General features: G+C 63.1%; 1 protein-coding gene across 2 annotated transcripts in view; it reads right to left on the bottom strand.

Moving 5' to 3' along the window:
* Positions 1 to 15,503, bottom strand: part of LOC117650290 (cGMP-dependent protein kinase, isozyme 2 forms cD4/T1/T3A/T3B) — a 47,466-nt gene extending 31,963 nt beyond the window's left edge. The window contains exons 1-2 of one of the 2 annotated variants that reach the window (XM_034393598.1): positions 15,354 to 15,503; positions 44 to 210 (exon numbers count right to left, since the gene is read on the bottom strand). In XM_034393598.1, the coding sequence (XP_034249489.1) occupies positions 44 to 167 (124 nt within the window). In that variant the 5' untranslated portion in view covers positions 168 to 210; positions 15,354 to 15,503. Of the gene's footprint in view, positions 1 to 43; positions 211 to 4,583; positions 4,810 to 15,353 lie in introns of those variants that run through there. The other variant, XM_034393599.1, reaches the window with a different exon arrangement.
* Between the last annotated feature and the right edge of the window lie 1,393 nt (positions 15,504 to 16,896).

A 16,896-nucleotide genomic window follows, 5' to 3' on the forward strand; every position in this document is an offset into this window, starting at 1 on the left:
GGCCTCCCTCGCCGTCCTCGCCGGCTGGACTCGAAGCACTCACCTTCCATGACGTACACGATGGAGCCCACATCGCCCTCCTTGATGATGAGCGAGCCGGCCGAGTAGTCGACGGGGTACATGCAGTCCACGATCTCCCGGATCTGCGCCGCCTCCAGGTTCTTCATGAAGTCATTGTCCAGGATGGCCGCCTTGATGAGTTCCCGGGAGCTGGAAAAGCAAACACGGCCATGTCAGGGTCGCCTCGTCAGCGCGGCGGGTCGTCGGGTCGTCGGCGTGCAGCGCCACGGCAGCGCGCTTCGCCAACCCCAAGCCGCGCCGCGACCCGCGTCCACAGCCTCGCGGCCGCTCGCGGTGCAGCGCGAGGGAGGGAGGCGAGGGACGGGGCGTCGGCCGCGGCGCCGCGACGCCTGGGTCTCTGGAACGGCACTTGAGATGCGGATAGCATTTGGCCCGCGGCCAGCAACACGCAGTGAGTCATGACTGCACACACACGCGCGGAAGATAATATGATTGGAGGTGTGTGAGTGTGTTGGCGTGTGCATGTGTCTGCCCGTGTGTGTGTGTGTGTAGGTGCTATCGCCTGGAAGATAAATGCGCGACAAGCTGTCTGCAGTCACAGGCATCGAATCCGGAGCCGCGGCGGCTGGGCTGCTTGACGGACTCCTCGACGCGCGGCCGTCACCGCTAACCGGCCGCCCCGCCGCGTCCCCCGGCACCTCAACCTTCACGGCGTTCGTGGCGTTCGCGGCGCTGCAGGTGGGCGGGCGGTGCAGCGGCTGTCTGTAATGGGCAGTCCGTCTGCTCAGGCTCGGCCCGCCATGCCGGCCCTGCCCGCCATGCCAGCCATGCCAGCCATGCCTCCGTCACTCAGGCCGTCTCAACATTTTCGTTGGCAGAGCGGCGCGGAACAACACACGTCGCTCCGCGGCAACGGACGGTCCGGCCGGCACGGCGGACAGAGTGCAGGACCCCACTGCGCGCCTCGAGTTTGTTTGACAGGGCCTCCACGAGCGGCGCGATCGGCGGAGGGGAGGGGGGCTTTCTGGGGATGCGCGCGGCGCGGCGCGTCTCAACCGAAACTGCGAAATTTCTACGTGGTGCGCCGACAGATTCGAGTAAGAGCTCTGTCTCTCTTACTCATCCAGGTTTCGTAAACAGTTCGCCGAGCTCGTCGGATGGAGAAACAGTCTCAGCTTTCGATCCACGAATCGTTGAATGATCAACTCCATTGCTCCGATTCGCGGTCGACTGCACTTGAAGACCATGTCCAAGTAGGCTGCCCGCCCCGGGGATGGGGCGGCGCCGGCCGCGCGTAGTCCACTGCCAAGGACGGCGATGGCTGGCGGCCACCAGCGGCAGAGCAAGCCAGCCCCGCCGAATGGCCGAAAGCGTGTGTGAATGAAAACCGAAGGAAGGGAGCGGCGCTCGGCGGCGCAGCAGGCACACTGAGAAAAGGTGCAAGGCGGGGCGAGGCAAAGGTCAAACCAGTCATGGTTCGAGGAGAACACGACTTGAACGCAGAGTATGATAAAGTTCCGCGCAGTTTAGCGGAAAGTCATTCCAGATTAGGCGATAAACGGAGTTGTTTTCGTGGAGGGCGTCCTTCTGGGGTGGCCGCAGACTGAGCGACGCGAATGCCCGAGAAAGCCGAACAGGGGGAGAGGTGTGTTATTGAAAGGTTAGTCGAAAATCCATAACGTATGATTCATCCAAACCGTCTTACTTAGTTTGTTTTTCTGCAGTGAGGCAACCTTTGCCAGAAACATGTCTCAGGCTGAGACAATGAGAAGGGGAGGGGAAGGGGCGAGGAGCATCATTTGGAAATACTTTGGGCCGCACCCAGCCTAACGAACCAGAGCCGGCCGGGCCGCGAGGTCAGCTGCATTGCCGTGCATTACAGTGCATTGACATGCACACACACTCACACCCACCCGAGCGGCTCCACACGGACACACGGAGTCCTTTCCCGGCAACGCCACAGGACGGCGGATCAGCCGATGATGAACCTCATGCTGTCTCGGAGGGCAAAAAACGGTGTCGCTCTACTCCCCAGCGGACAGAGCGAAGTGTGTGCAGTCATGAGGCCCTCACACAGGCCAAACAAGGCTTTGGCTCAATAAAAAAATAAAAACCGATTTCGCCTTCTTTTTTACCGGCACCCGGTACCATTTCGCGCTCGCGCCAAACACTCCAGAAACACCCCCACCGCGCCGCGCCGCGCGGCAGTTAAATATCGAGGCTTTCTGCCTTTCGGACACTCGCCTCTCCGTCCACTCAATTACCCGCCTGACTTTTACGCATTCTTTTACGTCGCGCCGATCGGCGACAGTTTATTATACGCGTAAGGCGCCCGGTTACCGCAAGTCGACAAATAAAACAAAAACGAAAGGAAAACGCCTGTCACAGCAGAATCTTCCACAAAGAGGGTGCACGCAAGATTCGCGCAATACAGTATAGGATTTTCGTGCCGAGGCATTTTGTAGGCCACGCCTGCTAAACCTTCTCTGAACCTGCGGTGGCAGTCAGCGCGCTGCCAGGCCCCCCGTCGCTGTTTCATCTCGCATGCGACAGTTTCAGTCCCGGTGCACTTCGAGCAAATCACCACCAAGCTGTAAAAATTACCTCGAGTGATTTACCGTGGGCCCGCTGCCTTCAGCCCGCGCACCTCCATCGAGAGCGGTGCGGCTGCCCCGCCCCGCCCCGCCGACTAGTCGCATTAAACCTGATAAGCTCACCGAGAACTTGCACACTCGGGTTGCCGTATTACTCGGCCGCCTTAGAAAGTCGTCGTCGGTCTAATCCTCTCTACTAAATGCTAAATCACACAGACCGTCGAGCAAGGGTTGAGAAAAACATCAAAATGGGAAAAGTTGATCATCCACTGCACCTCCCCCCCTCTCAGAGTACATATTTGGTCTGAAAATAATTACTGCTCACACGCACTCTCCTCCACACATTCGTGGCAGCAACAAATTTGTGACGAATGTGCGGCGACCGTTACGAACCGGTCGCTATTTCGGGCAGTTCTTTACCGGCCAGCCAGTAAAATAGATGGAGCTCGGGCTCAGTTTTCCTAGAAGCCACCACTGTGAGGGCGGCATCCGTATTTTGGCGCGGCTGAGTTGCCTTTGGCAGGGCGGCGTGGCGCGGCGTGGCGCGGCCTGCCCGTGGCTCGGTGACGCACTCCGACGACGGCGACCCCGCGGGCCGCGGGACGGGAAGGCAGCGAGCTCGCCGACGACGGCACCGCGGCGGGGGCCTTATCTCAGTCCAGCGGGGGAAGCGGCCTAAAGTGCTCGTCTGTTTCCAGCGCGCGGCCGGCCGCGGCGGACTTGCCAGTTTTGACACGCCGCGGTGCGGAGCGGTGCGGAGCGGTGCGGAGCGCCTAGAGTCGCCCGGCCCGAGACATGCCTAGGGCCTAACGGAACGCCACTTTTCGACGCTCATTGCTATTCGCACGACGAACTCTGCGCCAACTTCCGGCAGCCGGGGCCGCGGCCCAGCCACGGCCCAGCCATGGCCCGGCCACTTAAAACCGAAGCGACGCTCGAAAAAGGCAACAAAATGTGGTCCGCGGGCAACAGCAACGCAGGCGAGAGGCCACTCTGTCCACAGTGTACTGTTTGTTTGCGCCGTTTAGGGACAAACCCGGAGTGCCTGCCACGCCCGCCGTGCGTGCCGTGCCTGGCGTGCTCTGGGTGCCCCCGGGACCGGTTCCGCGATCACACCGAATCATTGCAGGGAGGTTGTAAAAAGGAAGAAAAAGGCGCCGAAAAGAAAAGAGTAAAACTGTCGGGGGCCTCGGACGGTAGGCAAGCTCATTACAGTTTTGAACATTATTTGGCCGTTCCCGCTTGCAACACCGCAGAGGCAAGAGCAAAAGCTCGCGCCAACACAATGTGTGTGCCTCCTCATGCATAAATTCATGCGACAGAAAAAAAGGACAGCAAGTTTGAAAATAATGTCGCGAAGCCTTCAAGAAGTTCGCTTCCTCCAATTAGCGGAGGGCGGGTCGCGTGACGTCACCGGTCCTGCCGAGCCGACACGCGAGGGGCCTGGGCGGGCTTGGGCGGGCCTGGGCCTGGACGCGTGGCTTTTAATCTGGCAGGCGTCACGAAAAAGAGGACGCAAAACGCAGCCCTGTTAGCTTTGGCCGGGCCACTTGGCCGGGCCACCCTATCGCTCAAAGGCGCCGCCAGGCCGCAGGGACGGCCAACCTTGCGCAGCCCCACTGACCCGCTCTGCTCACCTGGCCAAGTACTTCCCGCCGAGTGCTATCGGCGAGGTGCGCGGCCGCCATGCAGGCCCTCAGGGCTGCGCGCTGCGCGGCGCCGAGCGACGTGTCTTTAAGTCTGAAAACCGGCCGCCAAACCTATCTCCGCGGCGGTGGGCGGCGCGGCTGGCGGCAAGGCACTTGTGTGCTGGCCTGGCGGCCTGGCCGGCCTAGGCCAGCCTGGCGGTTGACTTATACCGCGCCGTGTGGCCCAAGGCAAACCCATCTCACGGCCCAAGGATGAAAATAACAGCAAACTATAATTTATACCAGTCCCTTCCTCTGATGCAATGGTGCGGGCACTCACTAGTCGGGCTTGTCCACCTTCTCCACGGGGTGGTGGTCCCTGGAAGGCTCCGCCGAGATGGCCTGCCTCTTGGAGCGCAGCAGCGGGCTGAGGTGCACTTGCTGCAGCTGCACCGTCAGCTGGCCCTGCACCACGGTGCGCAGCTTGTCCAGCTCGTTGCGCAGCTCCCGGATGCGCGAGTCCTTGAGCTGCAGTTCGTCCTGCAGGAAGCGGATCACCTCGTTGCGGCGACGCAGGTCGGCCGTCCTGTCCAGCAGCAGGCGCTCCATGTCGGCCAGCGCCGTGGCCGAGGCCGCCGAGGCCGCCGACGGCGACCCGCCGCCGCCGGGGTTCGCGGCCGGCGCCTTGGCGGCCGCCGCCGTCGTCATGGTGGTCGCCATGGCAACGCGTCGATAGGGGCCGCCGAGGAAGTCGTCGATTAGCGGCTCTGTGGAAAGGGATTGGCTCAGCTCGGCGACGGACACCGACCAGCAGGGGCTCCGTGGCACTCCGTGGGTGCATCGGCCAAGCTGCACTCGCGACTCGCCTCACAATGGGGCATTCAGGCATCCCGGGGCCCAGCCGGCCCAGCCGGCCCAAAGCGTTAATCTTCCTCAAGGTGATCCACGGCATGCTCGCGGTTAGACTAGGCCGCCACGCCTTCATTGTTTAGAGACCGACTCCGCGTTCAAGCCAGTCGTGTAACCAGCAACCAACCGGTCCCCGATTCCTATCCGAAACACTTCCCTTGCGATTCTGTCCTTCTGAAACCTTTCAGGGGTTGCCGCCGTCGCCGCCGTCGCCGCCCAGCAGCTGACGAGACAGCAGCCCTGCCTACACAAAGCGGCCGGGGCCGCTCGGCCGCGCCTCGCAGCAACGAGAGCGTACATCATTTCGGGGCGGGGCAGGGCCCGGCGGCGCGCGGCCCGCATGATTGAAACCCCACACATTTTAGTAAACAGGTAATGAGCCGCGAGCCATTCTTTCTCAGAGGCTGCTGCAGGATTGCCTACCAGCGCCTGACGTCGGTAGGCAAACCTGCAGCACGGCGACCGCCGGCGGCGACGCGGCCGGCCGGCCGGCACATTTTCGGGCTGAGATAACTCTCGGGGCGGCGCAAGTTATGCGTAGCACGTGACTGGCCGGCCGTGTCCAAAAGGGCAGGCTGCGCAAGGCTTGCGCAACGACGGGCGGAGGAATCTGGCGGAACATATCGACATCGCCGTCCTTCCCCCGCGATCCTGGACTCCAGCGAGCTCAATTAGCCAAACGACTGGTTTCGTCGCCCCCCCCCCTTTTTGTTTTGGGCTAGATTGGCTGCGCCAATCGCGGTCAATCGGCTACGCCCGAATGCAGCCGGCCTTCCCTTCGGGTCCCCTTCGGGTCCCCTTCGGGTCCCCTTCGGGTCCCCTTTGGGCCTTCGGCTCGGCCGAAGTTGACCGCAAGGGATAAATCACAGCGAGCGCGGTCACCCCGGGTCACCCCGAGCACGCCAACGAGTGCAGCTTGGCCATAATGCAGTGGAGACGCGGAGAGGACGCCGAGACCTTCAAGGCGGAGTTGGCGACGCAGCTACGCAGTGACGCTGGCGAGAATGCCGCTGACCCAGCAATCACCCTCGGCCCGCTGGACACGCCGACACCGAGTTTGATGCTGTTTCCTGCCTCGATCGCTTTTCTTTATGCTTCTTCTCCTTCTTCTTCTTCGGCTCGTGTCCTCCTTATTTTGCTCTTGTGCTGTGAAACGAGGGTGATGCAGTTATCCGGACGTTCTGGAGCGGAGTATCCGAAATCTGAGCGCGGCGAGCGGCGCCGCGGTGGCGTCTTGGCTCCAAACGCGACAGCGTTCGCGCGGGAAGAGGAAACCCACCAAATGTACGTGCACAACACTACACTGACGAACACTACCGAACGCGGAAAGCACAAAACGGGCAGGTGACGCGGCGGACGCGGCGAAGGAACGGAACACGGCGACGGAACGGAACGCGACGCGCACGCCGAACACAACACGAGACTGCGGCGACGGCTGGCTCAGCACCCAGGCCGTGCCCAGGCCGCAGCCCAGCGCTGCCCCTGGCCGAGCGGGCCGCGGTGGAGGTGCGCTCTTTGGGGAGGGAACGGGGAGGGGGAGCGGGGGCAGCAGCGGGGGAGAGGAGGGGGAGGGCGCAGATAACCTGGACGGAGGGACATTTCGTTTAAGTTACCGCCACGGCCCGGCCCGCCCCGCCCGGAGACGGCCGCGGGCCCCGCCTGCACGGCCCGGCCAAGGCTTGCGGCTGTGGTGGCGGTGGGCCTCGACGACCAGCAGCAGCGGCGGCCGCAAGGACGTTGCCGGACTCGGCGCACGCGTCGGAGCACCACGATGACCCGCCGCCGGGCACCTAACGCCATTAAAAACGGCACACATTGTAAAAGCAACGATAAACCGCCGCGGCCAAACACGCCACTCCGGTGGACCGGCGGACACCTGCGGGGCGTGCGGGGCCAGACCGCAGGCCGCCAGCCGCCAGGCCCGATGACCCATATCGCGTCGCGGCGACATCGCCCCGTCGCGCGCCCGTCGCGCCGTCGCCACCAGCCAGACTCATCAGCGCGACAATCGGGGGCCACAATGGGGGAGCGACAAAGGGGCGGCGGGGCCCCCACGGGGGGCGCAACACGAGGGTGGCCGTGTCGCCACTGTAATTACCGCAACAATAAACCGACCTCGTTCCGCGCGGCCAGACGCGCCAAAACAATCATCCCCCGCCAAACGCGGCGGCCGGACCGACGGACAGTCAGAGTGTCACATGCGGGCGCCGCGCAGAGCAAATCCATTCCACGTCAGGCAAACGTTGATGAACGACGCCCGGCCCTGCCATGGCCCGGCCCCCTGCCACACGCACAGCATTGAAATGAGTTGTGCGAGTGATCCCTCGCTGATACGAGGCCCTCATTACAAGTCTCGATCAAACCGCGGCCAGGGGCCACGCTCCGGCGGGGCCACGCTCCGGCAGGGCCACGCTCCGGCAGGGCCACGCTCCGGCAGGGCCACGCTCCGGCAGGGCCACGCTCCGGCAGGGCCACGCTCCGGCAGGGCCACGCTCCGGCAGGGCCACGCTCCGGCAGGGCCACGCTCCGGCAGGGCCACGCTCCGGCAGGGCCACGCTCCGGCCGTCCTTTGACGAAAGCGTCCAACAGGTTGCGAGGACCGAGGCGAACATCCGCGCGGCCACCGGCTGGGCAATCACGGTGGACGTGCGTCGACGTGCGTGCCCGCTCGGCCCGCTGCGCCAACTTATTGCCCGTCTATAAGGCAGCACGCATAATCTACTTGTTGAACGCCGCAGGAAAGCAATTTCCCAGCAGCCTTGCAGTGTGTGGACCTGACCACCTTACCGGCCACGTTTTTCGAGGGGCTCCGCCACGCTCCACAACCGGAGCAGTGGGGCACCGACAATTGCCCCGAGACGAACGCCTACGCGACATTTTGGCAGCGCAAGACGAATATGGATCGCACGGAACATTGTCGTGTCCCCCCCCCCCCCCCCGCCCCCGGCTGACCGGTCAGGCCCCCATTTCTTCCCACTCCGCCAATCATCGTCGTGCAATACACGGTGCGTCGCCGAGCGGCACGTATAATTTCAAGGCGGGGACAAAATCATCAAACTCGGCCCATGCGAGGACGGCCGCGCGGAGAAAACGAACGTGGCGCGGGACGACATGGGTCCGTTGTGCGACTCCTCGTCCCTTGACGCGCCAAACTACTCGTTCGGAGAGCGAAAGGGACAAGGACTCGACGAGTCCCTTCCCCGCGACAGACAGGCCGTCTCCGCCGCGCCGCCGCTCCGGCCGGGGAGACGAGGCGATTCGGTGTTTTCATTCTTGTATAACCCGCAGAAGAGAGGCCTCGCCCGGCCTCGCCAGGCCTCGCCAGGCCTTGCCCCACATCCCGACCCGAACCACCGAGAAATTCGCTAATCGCTCCGGGCGCTTCGTTTATGGGTGCGTGAGCGAAACAGAGACAAACATGGGGGAGAGAGACGCGATAATTACGTGTGAGAATGAGCGAGGGTCGGGAGCCGGTTGCAGGGAGGTTGTCTAGATGTAGATAAATACGAGGCATGGGTGGGTGGGGAGGGCGCCGCGGATTAAACGGCGCACGCCGAAGGAAATTGGAGAAATAACGACCGGCGCGGCCGAACAGCGCCTCACCTGCATGGAGCACTCCGCCGAGCGGGCGAAACCACTACCCGCAGGAAGTGCGGCAATAGACATTACTGCTCCCAAAAGCAGGTTCTAGCGACCATGGATGGGGAGGCGACGCAGCGACGCCCAACGCTTCGGCAACCGCCAGCCGACCAGCGTGGCGCACAACGCACAGCACAGGCCCCCGGTCTCCACTCCAGCCAGACGCTGCCGCGCTGCCGCGGCGCCTTGCCCGATGGGAGGCCTACCTCGAGGCGCTCACCGCCTTTCAGAGCGCCCTCCGCCTGGCCGTGCCGACCCTGCCGGCCCTGCCCCCCGTCCAAGGCAAACAGACGCAGGCCGCGCAGGCCGCGCCCACGTCACGACCGGCGCGTCGCCGAGCCGCGCGCTGCGGACACTGCGGACGCGCTTCCCACACTGTTAGAAGGGGGTTCGATTTTCGAACCGTGGAAAGGCGGTCCCAATTCTCGCCCGGCTCGAAAATCGGGCTTAAGTAGAATCGAACCCACGTGGGTTCAATTTTCGGACGTGGGGTTCGATTTTCGACCGCTTCGCCGACTTTCGGCTCTGCGGGCTTTCGCAGGGCAGCGCCTGGAGTCAATTTGCAAACTTGACCGAACACACATCACCTTACAGATTTAGATTCGTCTCAAGTATTCAAACCAAAAATGTCAACACATATCATGGGTTAAAATGAAAAATGAAAGAGTTATTCAACTTCTAATGTCTTTTTTACCTTTTTTGCACTCTAAAAATCCAATAACTCTTCCAGTTTCTATTTTAAGCCATAACATGTCTTCACATATTTTGTTTGTATTCTCGAGACAAATCTAAATCTGTAAGCAAATGTCTATTTGGTGAAGTTTGATAATTCACTTGTCTCAGCGAAGCTCAATCCCTACAAAGCCGAAAATCGAACCCTACAAGAGACGAAAATCGAACCCTCATCTTGTCAAAATATCGAACCCTGGATGAATCGGCCACCCCGTCCGATTTTCGAACCGAGATGGGTTCGATCCTACTTAAGGCCGTATTTCGAGCCAAGGTGGGTTCGAAAGTCGAACCCTCTTCTAACAGTGCAGAAGCGCAGCGCCAAAACGGGGAGCTTCGCGAGCATCGCGACGCTGGACCACCTGCCGCCGCTCGGCTTGGAGTCCCTGGAGCACCTGCAGCAAGGTGCGGGCCTGCACTGCCAAGTGCTCGTTATCGCCTTCCATGTCCAGCGAGTCCAGCGAGGCAGGCCGACGGGGGGCCGAGGGCGGCCAGCCCGGCGCGCGTTGGGTTGCCTGCCGCCACGGCGAAGCCGCGGAGCGGCGAAACCACCGCGCCGCCGACCGGCCGGGCCACGCCTAAGTCAAAAGGCGAGCACTCCACAAATCGCACAAAGACAGGCGCGCGAAATAGCCAGCCTATTCAACACCTCGCTTTATTTTGAGGCCTTCCGACCGGGTGGCGTCTTCAACCTTCTGTGTGTGTGCAAATGCACTGCTAAACTGGTTCACCCGGTAGAAATGCGGCGAGAGGCGGGTCCTGTGTGTAGTGTAGCTGACGGTCAGGTCGCAGGAGGTAGACGCCACTGCTGACGCAGAGAGCAGGCCGGCGGGCCGGGGACTGCAAGCTCCGAATGCGTTCCAAAGCTCGCGGGCCACCTGGTGTGACGCAACAAGCCGCACGCGCTTCCGTCCAGTGTCGCGGCGCAACCGCCTCATGCTGCGCGTTGCTGCGCCGCCCGCTGCGTGCGGCGCGCGGTGCGTCGCGTCGCGGCGACTCCGCCTGACGGCGCATCCTAATGGTGCAGGTCCTTTGGCCCTTTCCCCAGCAGGACCATGCAGGCCGATGCAGGCGGGGAGCGACCGAGGCGGCCCGCACGTCACAATCGATGCGGGCCATGCAGGCCCACGTCGCCGTGAGGTCGCCGTGGCCGCAACCTGAGCCACGCCATCCGAGGTGCTATAGGTGCACGCGAGCCGAACCGACGCGTCAGCGAGGTGGACGGACGCGTGCCGCCCCACTGCCTTCCGGCACGCGTCGCGTCGCGACGCCACAGCGCCTCAGCGCGAGCCCTTCCCAAAACAAGACACGTTCCAACTCTCGGGCGCGGAAAAACAGTGAGCGCAGGTCGAGCCTAGCCCGGCCCAGCCTGGCGTGGCCTGGCCGCCGACCCCAAGGTCGCCAGGGCCGGGGCGCCGCGGTTCGGCCGCCGGACCGCGTCGACTTAGCGCAAGGAAATAGACCGGGCTGCGATGAAAAACGGGCCGGCCGTCGGACGTGGATTCGGCCAGCAATAGCACCAGGAATCATCGGAGAGGGGGGAATGCTTAGGCCGGCCAGCGACCCGGAACAAAGCGCCCGGCCGTGTGTTCCATCCACGCAGTGCCCTACAGTGCCGGTGCCGCCCGCGTGCCGCCTCTCCGTTGGGTCCACGAGCCAGTCCGCGAGCGCAAGAACGACCGAATATACACCTCGCATATTCTTGGAGGCGATAAGTGCCGCGCCGCCGCGCCGCACGGACAGGGACGTTGACAGACGACCGAACGGCGAGCGCGTCAATAGACTGGGCTGGGCCTCGCGGCCGCCATTCAGGGCGCCTCTTTTCAGCGACTCATGCGTGAAGCCGTGGCGCCGCGTGGAGCCCGCCAACCCGCCATGGCGTCACGGAGAGCCGGCGGCGCGCGGCACGCCCTAAACGCGTCACGACGCATCGCCAGGCCGGGGCGGGAGGCGCGCTGCAGGGTCACCGGGCTGCATTCCAACAAAAAGCGCACCAGCGCCGCGTCCTTCCGGCCCTCGAGGCGCCACGGCGCAGAGGCAAGAGGAAAGCCAGCCGCCAGACAGCCTCCACCCCGCTCGGCATGCACTACGACCGCCACGACCACGACGCGGCCTCCAAAACTAATTCGGCCCAAATGATCCGCGACCTCGCCCGCGACGTACCCGCCCAGCGAGCCCTGCTGGCCCTGCTGGCCCTGCTGGCGGGGCACGGGCACGCGTGGCACGCGTAGGCCGACGGACTGGCCGGGCAGCGAGAAGAGGGGCGTGAGCGCCACAAGGACGCCCCGGTCCGGTCCAGGGACCCGCGGGCGCGACGCGGGCGCCATCGGAAGCGCCCGGCCTGCGCCCGCCGCCCGCCCGGCCAGTTCAAGGTTCCGCGGAAACAGACCATGCGCCGTTTTTAGAAAGACCAGAAAAATTCCAAAAGTTTGAAACGATACTATAAGAACTGATGAAGCTTAAGGACAAAACAATTCCGGTTTCAAATCTTACTCCGGCTTCAGTCAGAGCAGCCAGCCCGCCTGCGAGGTAGGCCACCCGGCTGCAGCCGAGCGGCGCGGCTGCCTACCCCCGACTCTGCGGGCGCAAGGGCCGGGCCGGCGGCGTACCGCGCTCTGGCGGGGCTGGCGGGGCTGGCGGACAGCAAAGGGCGGCCATTGCGTCAGGGCCGTAAAGCGACACACTTATCCTACTAATGTGCCGCGAGTCGTAACAATACAGTGCGGTCTGGAGACGCCGCGTGCTCGCGCGCGTCCTTCCCGCCCCGCACGCCTTGCCGGCCCTGCACGCTGGGACTGCAGCAGCGCGGGCCGTGGGTCCACGCGGGTCCACGTGGCGCGCGGATGGCCCTGGCGGCCACACCTCCGCCGAGCGTAAACGAAACGAGGAAAGGCGATTCCCAAGGATTTTATAAATAGCACAGCCACACACAACAGGAACAAATTTCGGGGACAAAATTAGCCACGGTGTGGTGGGCGCGCGGACGGAGGTGGGGGCGGGGCGGGGCGGGGTGGGCAGGCCGCGGGGCGGGGTCAGCAACCCGGCCACTACGCGTCTTGACACTGGGACCACACAGTTGGGCTGCCCATAATGCCCGTGCGGTTACTTCCCGGCGCGCTCCACGGACCAATAAAAAAGCCTCTCGGCAAACCTCGGAAAACCAAGCCGAAACAGAAACGAGTGAGACCAAGGAAAGGTTCGACGCGGACCCGGTTTTTTTGATGCCGTTTCAAAGTGCTACTGCTCCCTCCTTCTCTTTCTCACTCTCTTCCTCCCTGCGCTGGCGCCAGGGAACACGTTTTAGAGGTACAAGGTGTGGAAGGGGCGTCGCACTGCAAGGACGAAAACAGGATGCAAAGCTTATTCTAGCCCTGGGCCGAGTCGAGCCGGGCCGCCAGGCCGAGCCGAGTAAAGGCATACAAAACGCAGCATTCACCGGGCCAGCCGGGGAGTCGAGCCGTGGGGACGGGACGGCATGGGACGGGATGCAGCGGATACAGCGTAATGTGGCAAGGCGTCGCTGGGCGTCGCTGGGCGTCGCACCCGAAGCCTCCTGGCGGTTCGAGAAGCCGCGCACCGGCCGTCCTTTACTGTCCTGCGTCTTGCACGGCGCGGCGGCGCGCGCGGGTGTGTCCGCGTCTATCGCGTTTCAGAGGATTGACTTTCGCACGGCAGTCCGAGGCGTGGGGCACGGCACGCCACGCCCCAGGACGCGTGTGTCAAGGCCGATCACGGGCAAGGCGTGGCACTCCACACACGGCCTGGACAGCGCGGCCCCTCGCGCCCCTGGACAGTGCGGCGGCGCCAGAAACGCAGTGCACCGATGTTTAGAGTAGATATCGCACCACGCCAGAGGGGGAAGGGGAAAAGAAGCCTCCAACGGGAAGGGGAGGGAGGGGTTGCAGATAAAGCCGTGAGACTACGCAAACGCGTCACCCATTGTTGTTGTTTTTCGTGAAAAATTCATCCGCAGCATCACCACACACACACACACACACACATGCGCAATCTTTGCTTGCCGGCGTCCGACCGCGGCACGTAACCCAGTGCCATCATCAGCGCCGCGCACCATAAAGCTTGCGCGCCGTTATCGCCACCACCACTAACCGCGCCACGCCGCCGCGCCGCCGCGTCCACGGCCCAAAGGGCTTCCAACGCGTCCGCCGCCACCCGCCTAGAAAAGGCCCCGTACGCCTTGCCCTTGGACGCGCCGCTGGCAGTGGCGTGGAGAGGAGAGAGGTCCGAGCGTTCAGGGAGATCGGGCACCTAGCAGACAGAAGGGGGAGGGGGAGGGCGTGGGTTGCGGGTGGCAGCGAGATGTCCAAGCGTTCACCCCTTGGCTTCCCTGTCCGCCCCACTCCTGCCCGCTGTGCCTGAGGCAGCCTGAGGCAGCCTGAGGCCTGGGGGGTCCGGCAACAAGTGGCCGGATTTCGAGTCCGTGTTTTGGGAGCGCTATTATTACCCCAGCCGGGCGGGGCGGCGGGGCGCGCCTCGTGATAACCAATCTAATCAATGAGAGGCTACTCGCCATCGGCACGGCGCGCCACGGCCGGCCTAAATGACTGATACCGAGCAAGACGGCAGAATATTCCTCACGGGCGGATGGCCGGGGCACGGCCAGCACGGCCGGCACGAGGAGTGTGGCCGAGCCGAGTGCACTTTGCGAGCAGGCCGCGCAAAGCGCAAAGCGACGCGCCAGAGTCGCCTGTGTGTCACTGGCGAGTGCGACAGAGCCAGAAGGGGGGGGGGGGGGGGGGCTGGCATCGCCGGCATCCACTGGTCGAATCATCTGTCAATGGGCGGGCGATAGAGCAAGTCACGCGGACTTGCGGACAACAGGGAGGTCTCTCAGAAATTGTCATTACTCAAATGGCCTCGGAAAAATAATGAATGAATGAAAGATGAATGAATGGGTGAATGAACGAGGGGAGGGGGGAGGGAACATGGATGAACACGATGAATATGGGGCAGCCAGTGAAAAGATTTCTTAGTGTGTTTCTTTGTGGCTGCAAGTGCGACTCAAGTTCCCCTTCCCTCCCTTTCCCCCATGGGGACACTTGGAAGAAAATGCGTCGGCATTTCGCTCTCATTTGCGAGTCTAACTGCGACTTGTACCTCCGCGTGACTCCGCGGCCCGCGGCGGCCCGCGGCGCCGATTCATTGCCCCCCCCCCTCTTCCCGTCTCATCTCTTCAAGCCTCATACTGGAAGTGGCAGTGGCGCACTCTTTGTGTACAGTACGTCAAGAATGAAAACAGTATGACGTGTTGCTTAGGAACAATGAGACCGATACGCACAGAGCTAAAGCCAATATTAGCAGCAGGGATGCTCTTTCGGTGAAAACGAAACTGTCGCACAGAGAGTGAACATGCTGCAATGAGTGCTCTAATACGAACCGTTGCATGCAGGAGAGTGGACTTTCACCGCGTGCTCTTCGGGCATTGTTTGTGGGCTAGTGGTCGAGTCCGCACCGAGGGGTGAATCACTCAGCGTTCTGGTGTACACATGAGTACGGGTGAGTACACCTTGCTTTACTCATAAATTTCACAATTTTAAACGTTGTGAGGCTTTATTTAGCGTTTTTAACGGCACTCAACGTTAAATCGGTCGAAAAACTAGTACATTTTGCCCTTCTTAAACTTGTGAGTACACTGAGTACGGGCAAATTTGTACACATGAGTACACTAGTGATTCACCCCTCGGTCCGCACTGGGTCGCGACAGCCTGACCGGCCGGACGCCGGACACGGTTTGCAGTCACTCTGGGCCCGGGCGATTCCCTCAGACAAAACTTGGACGCGCGTGTTTCAAACTGACAGCGAGGTGGCCACTTACCTGTCACTCTTGTCGACGGTGGGGAAGTCCTGCAGGTCCAGCTCGTCGCTCCAGGGCTCGGCGGAGATGCCCTGCGCGCGCTGCTTGCGCGGCCGCGGCCCGGTGGGGGTGGCGTGCGGCGAGGGGGGCCCGCTCGGCCCGCTGCCCCCGCCGCCCCCGCTGGGCGAGGACGGGGTGCTGAGGCTCAGGTTGTTGTTGAGCTGCGCGTACGAGTACGGGAACACGGACTGGAACTTGTCGAGGTGCGAGCGCAGCTGCACCATGTCCTCGTCGCGCTGCCGCAGCGCCGCCTCCAGCTCGCGGATGCGGCACTCCCTGTCGGCGAGCAGCGCCTGCAGCTCCTGCAGGGACGCCATGCTGTCCGAGACGACCGCCGTGGCCGTCGCCGTCCTGGGCTGCTGCGGCGACCGTCCCCCCTGTGGGGCCCGGGCCCGGCTCTGGGACTGCCCCGTCGTTGCTGGGTCGCCTCCCTCAGTGTCCGCTGCGTCGCCCCCGTCGACGACGTCCTCGACGTCCTCGTGCCGCTGCGACGCGAAGCACAGCGATTCCAAGCACACGCGCATAAGGGAGGACGCTCTGCGAGCCGAGCTCTCGCTTGGGGCTTTCGGGGCCTTCGGGGCTTTCGGGCCGCGTTCGGAAACGGCCGGCGTCTCAGTCGCCCCCATGCTGGGTCGGAAGGAGTCTCCGAACGCAGCCCTCGGGGCTGGGAAGGCTGGGATGGATCGACACAGCGGCCCGGCCACTTACGGACTCGTTTGGGAACTGCGCCGCCAGTACTTGACGAGACCAACTTCTCACAAAAGAGATAAATCAAAATGGAAAGATTAGGAAGTTATCTGGGGACCTCTCATGTCAGTATCATCTTCCCTCAGAATTAGACTAATTGAGTGAGACACCATTGGGACAACAAGTTTCCTTCGAGTTTGGCAGTCTCACGCGCCCCCATGCTTGCGGGAAACTCAAACAAATCGAGATTCGATTCCAGAAAGTTGCCGTGCCGCGTGTTTCCATTCCCCATTTCCGCTCCGTGCGAATGTCTTGCAGGTGGGCCGCAGCTGTCAGTGACCCCCAGGACCCCAGGGCCAGGGCCCAGGGCCCCGCCGGCCCGCCGGCATGGGGCGACCAGGGGGCGAGGGAGGGGCGGGGGCAGCGGGGGCGTGGCCGCAGAGAATGGGAGACACTCCGATAACCTCCACAAAAACAATGCTGCGAACTACTAGCCGGCTCGGCTTAGCTCTGCGTCATCCCGGTCCCGGCCCGCGGCGCAGCTCGCAGTCCATCCAGGACGGAGCCACAGCGACGCTACTCCAGTTCCAGATCGAGGCATCAGCACCCGTTCCAGATCACGCACGCACGCACGCACGCAGCGGCCGCGACGCGGGACGGGATAGGAAGACCCGGACCACTGAACGAGGAGAGGACGAGATTGCAGGTCGTCTCGTCTCGTCTGTTTCAGCTAGTGATGGCGAGCCGAGCCGAGCCGAGGAGCCGGCGAGCCCAGCCGCGCAGCGCCCTGCGCGCCGCCGCCCCGCGCCGCCCTCCG

Source organism: Thrips palmi, unplaced genomic scaffold (genome assembly GCF_012932325.1).
Source record: "Thrips palmi isolate BJ-2018 unplaced genomic scaffold, TpBJ-2018v1 HiC_scaffold_5, whole genome shotgun sequence".
In the NCBI taxonomy this organism is placed as follows: domain Eukaryota; kingdom Metazoa; phylum Arthropoda; class Insecta; order Thysanoptera; family Thripidae; genus Thrips; species Thrips palmi.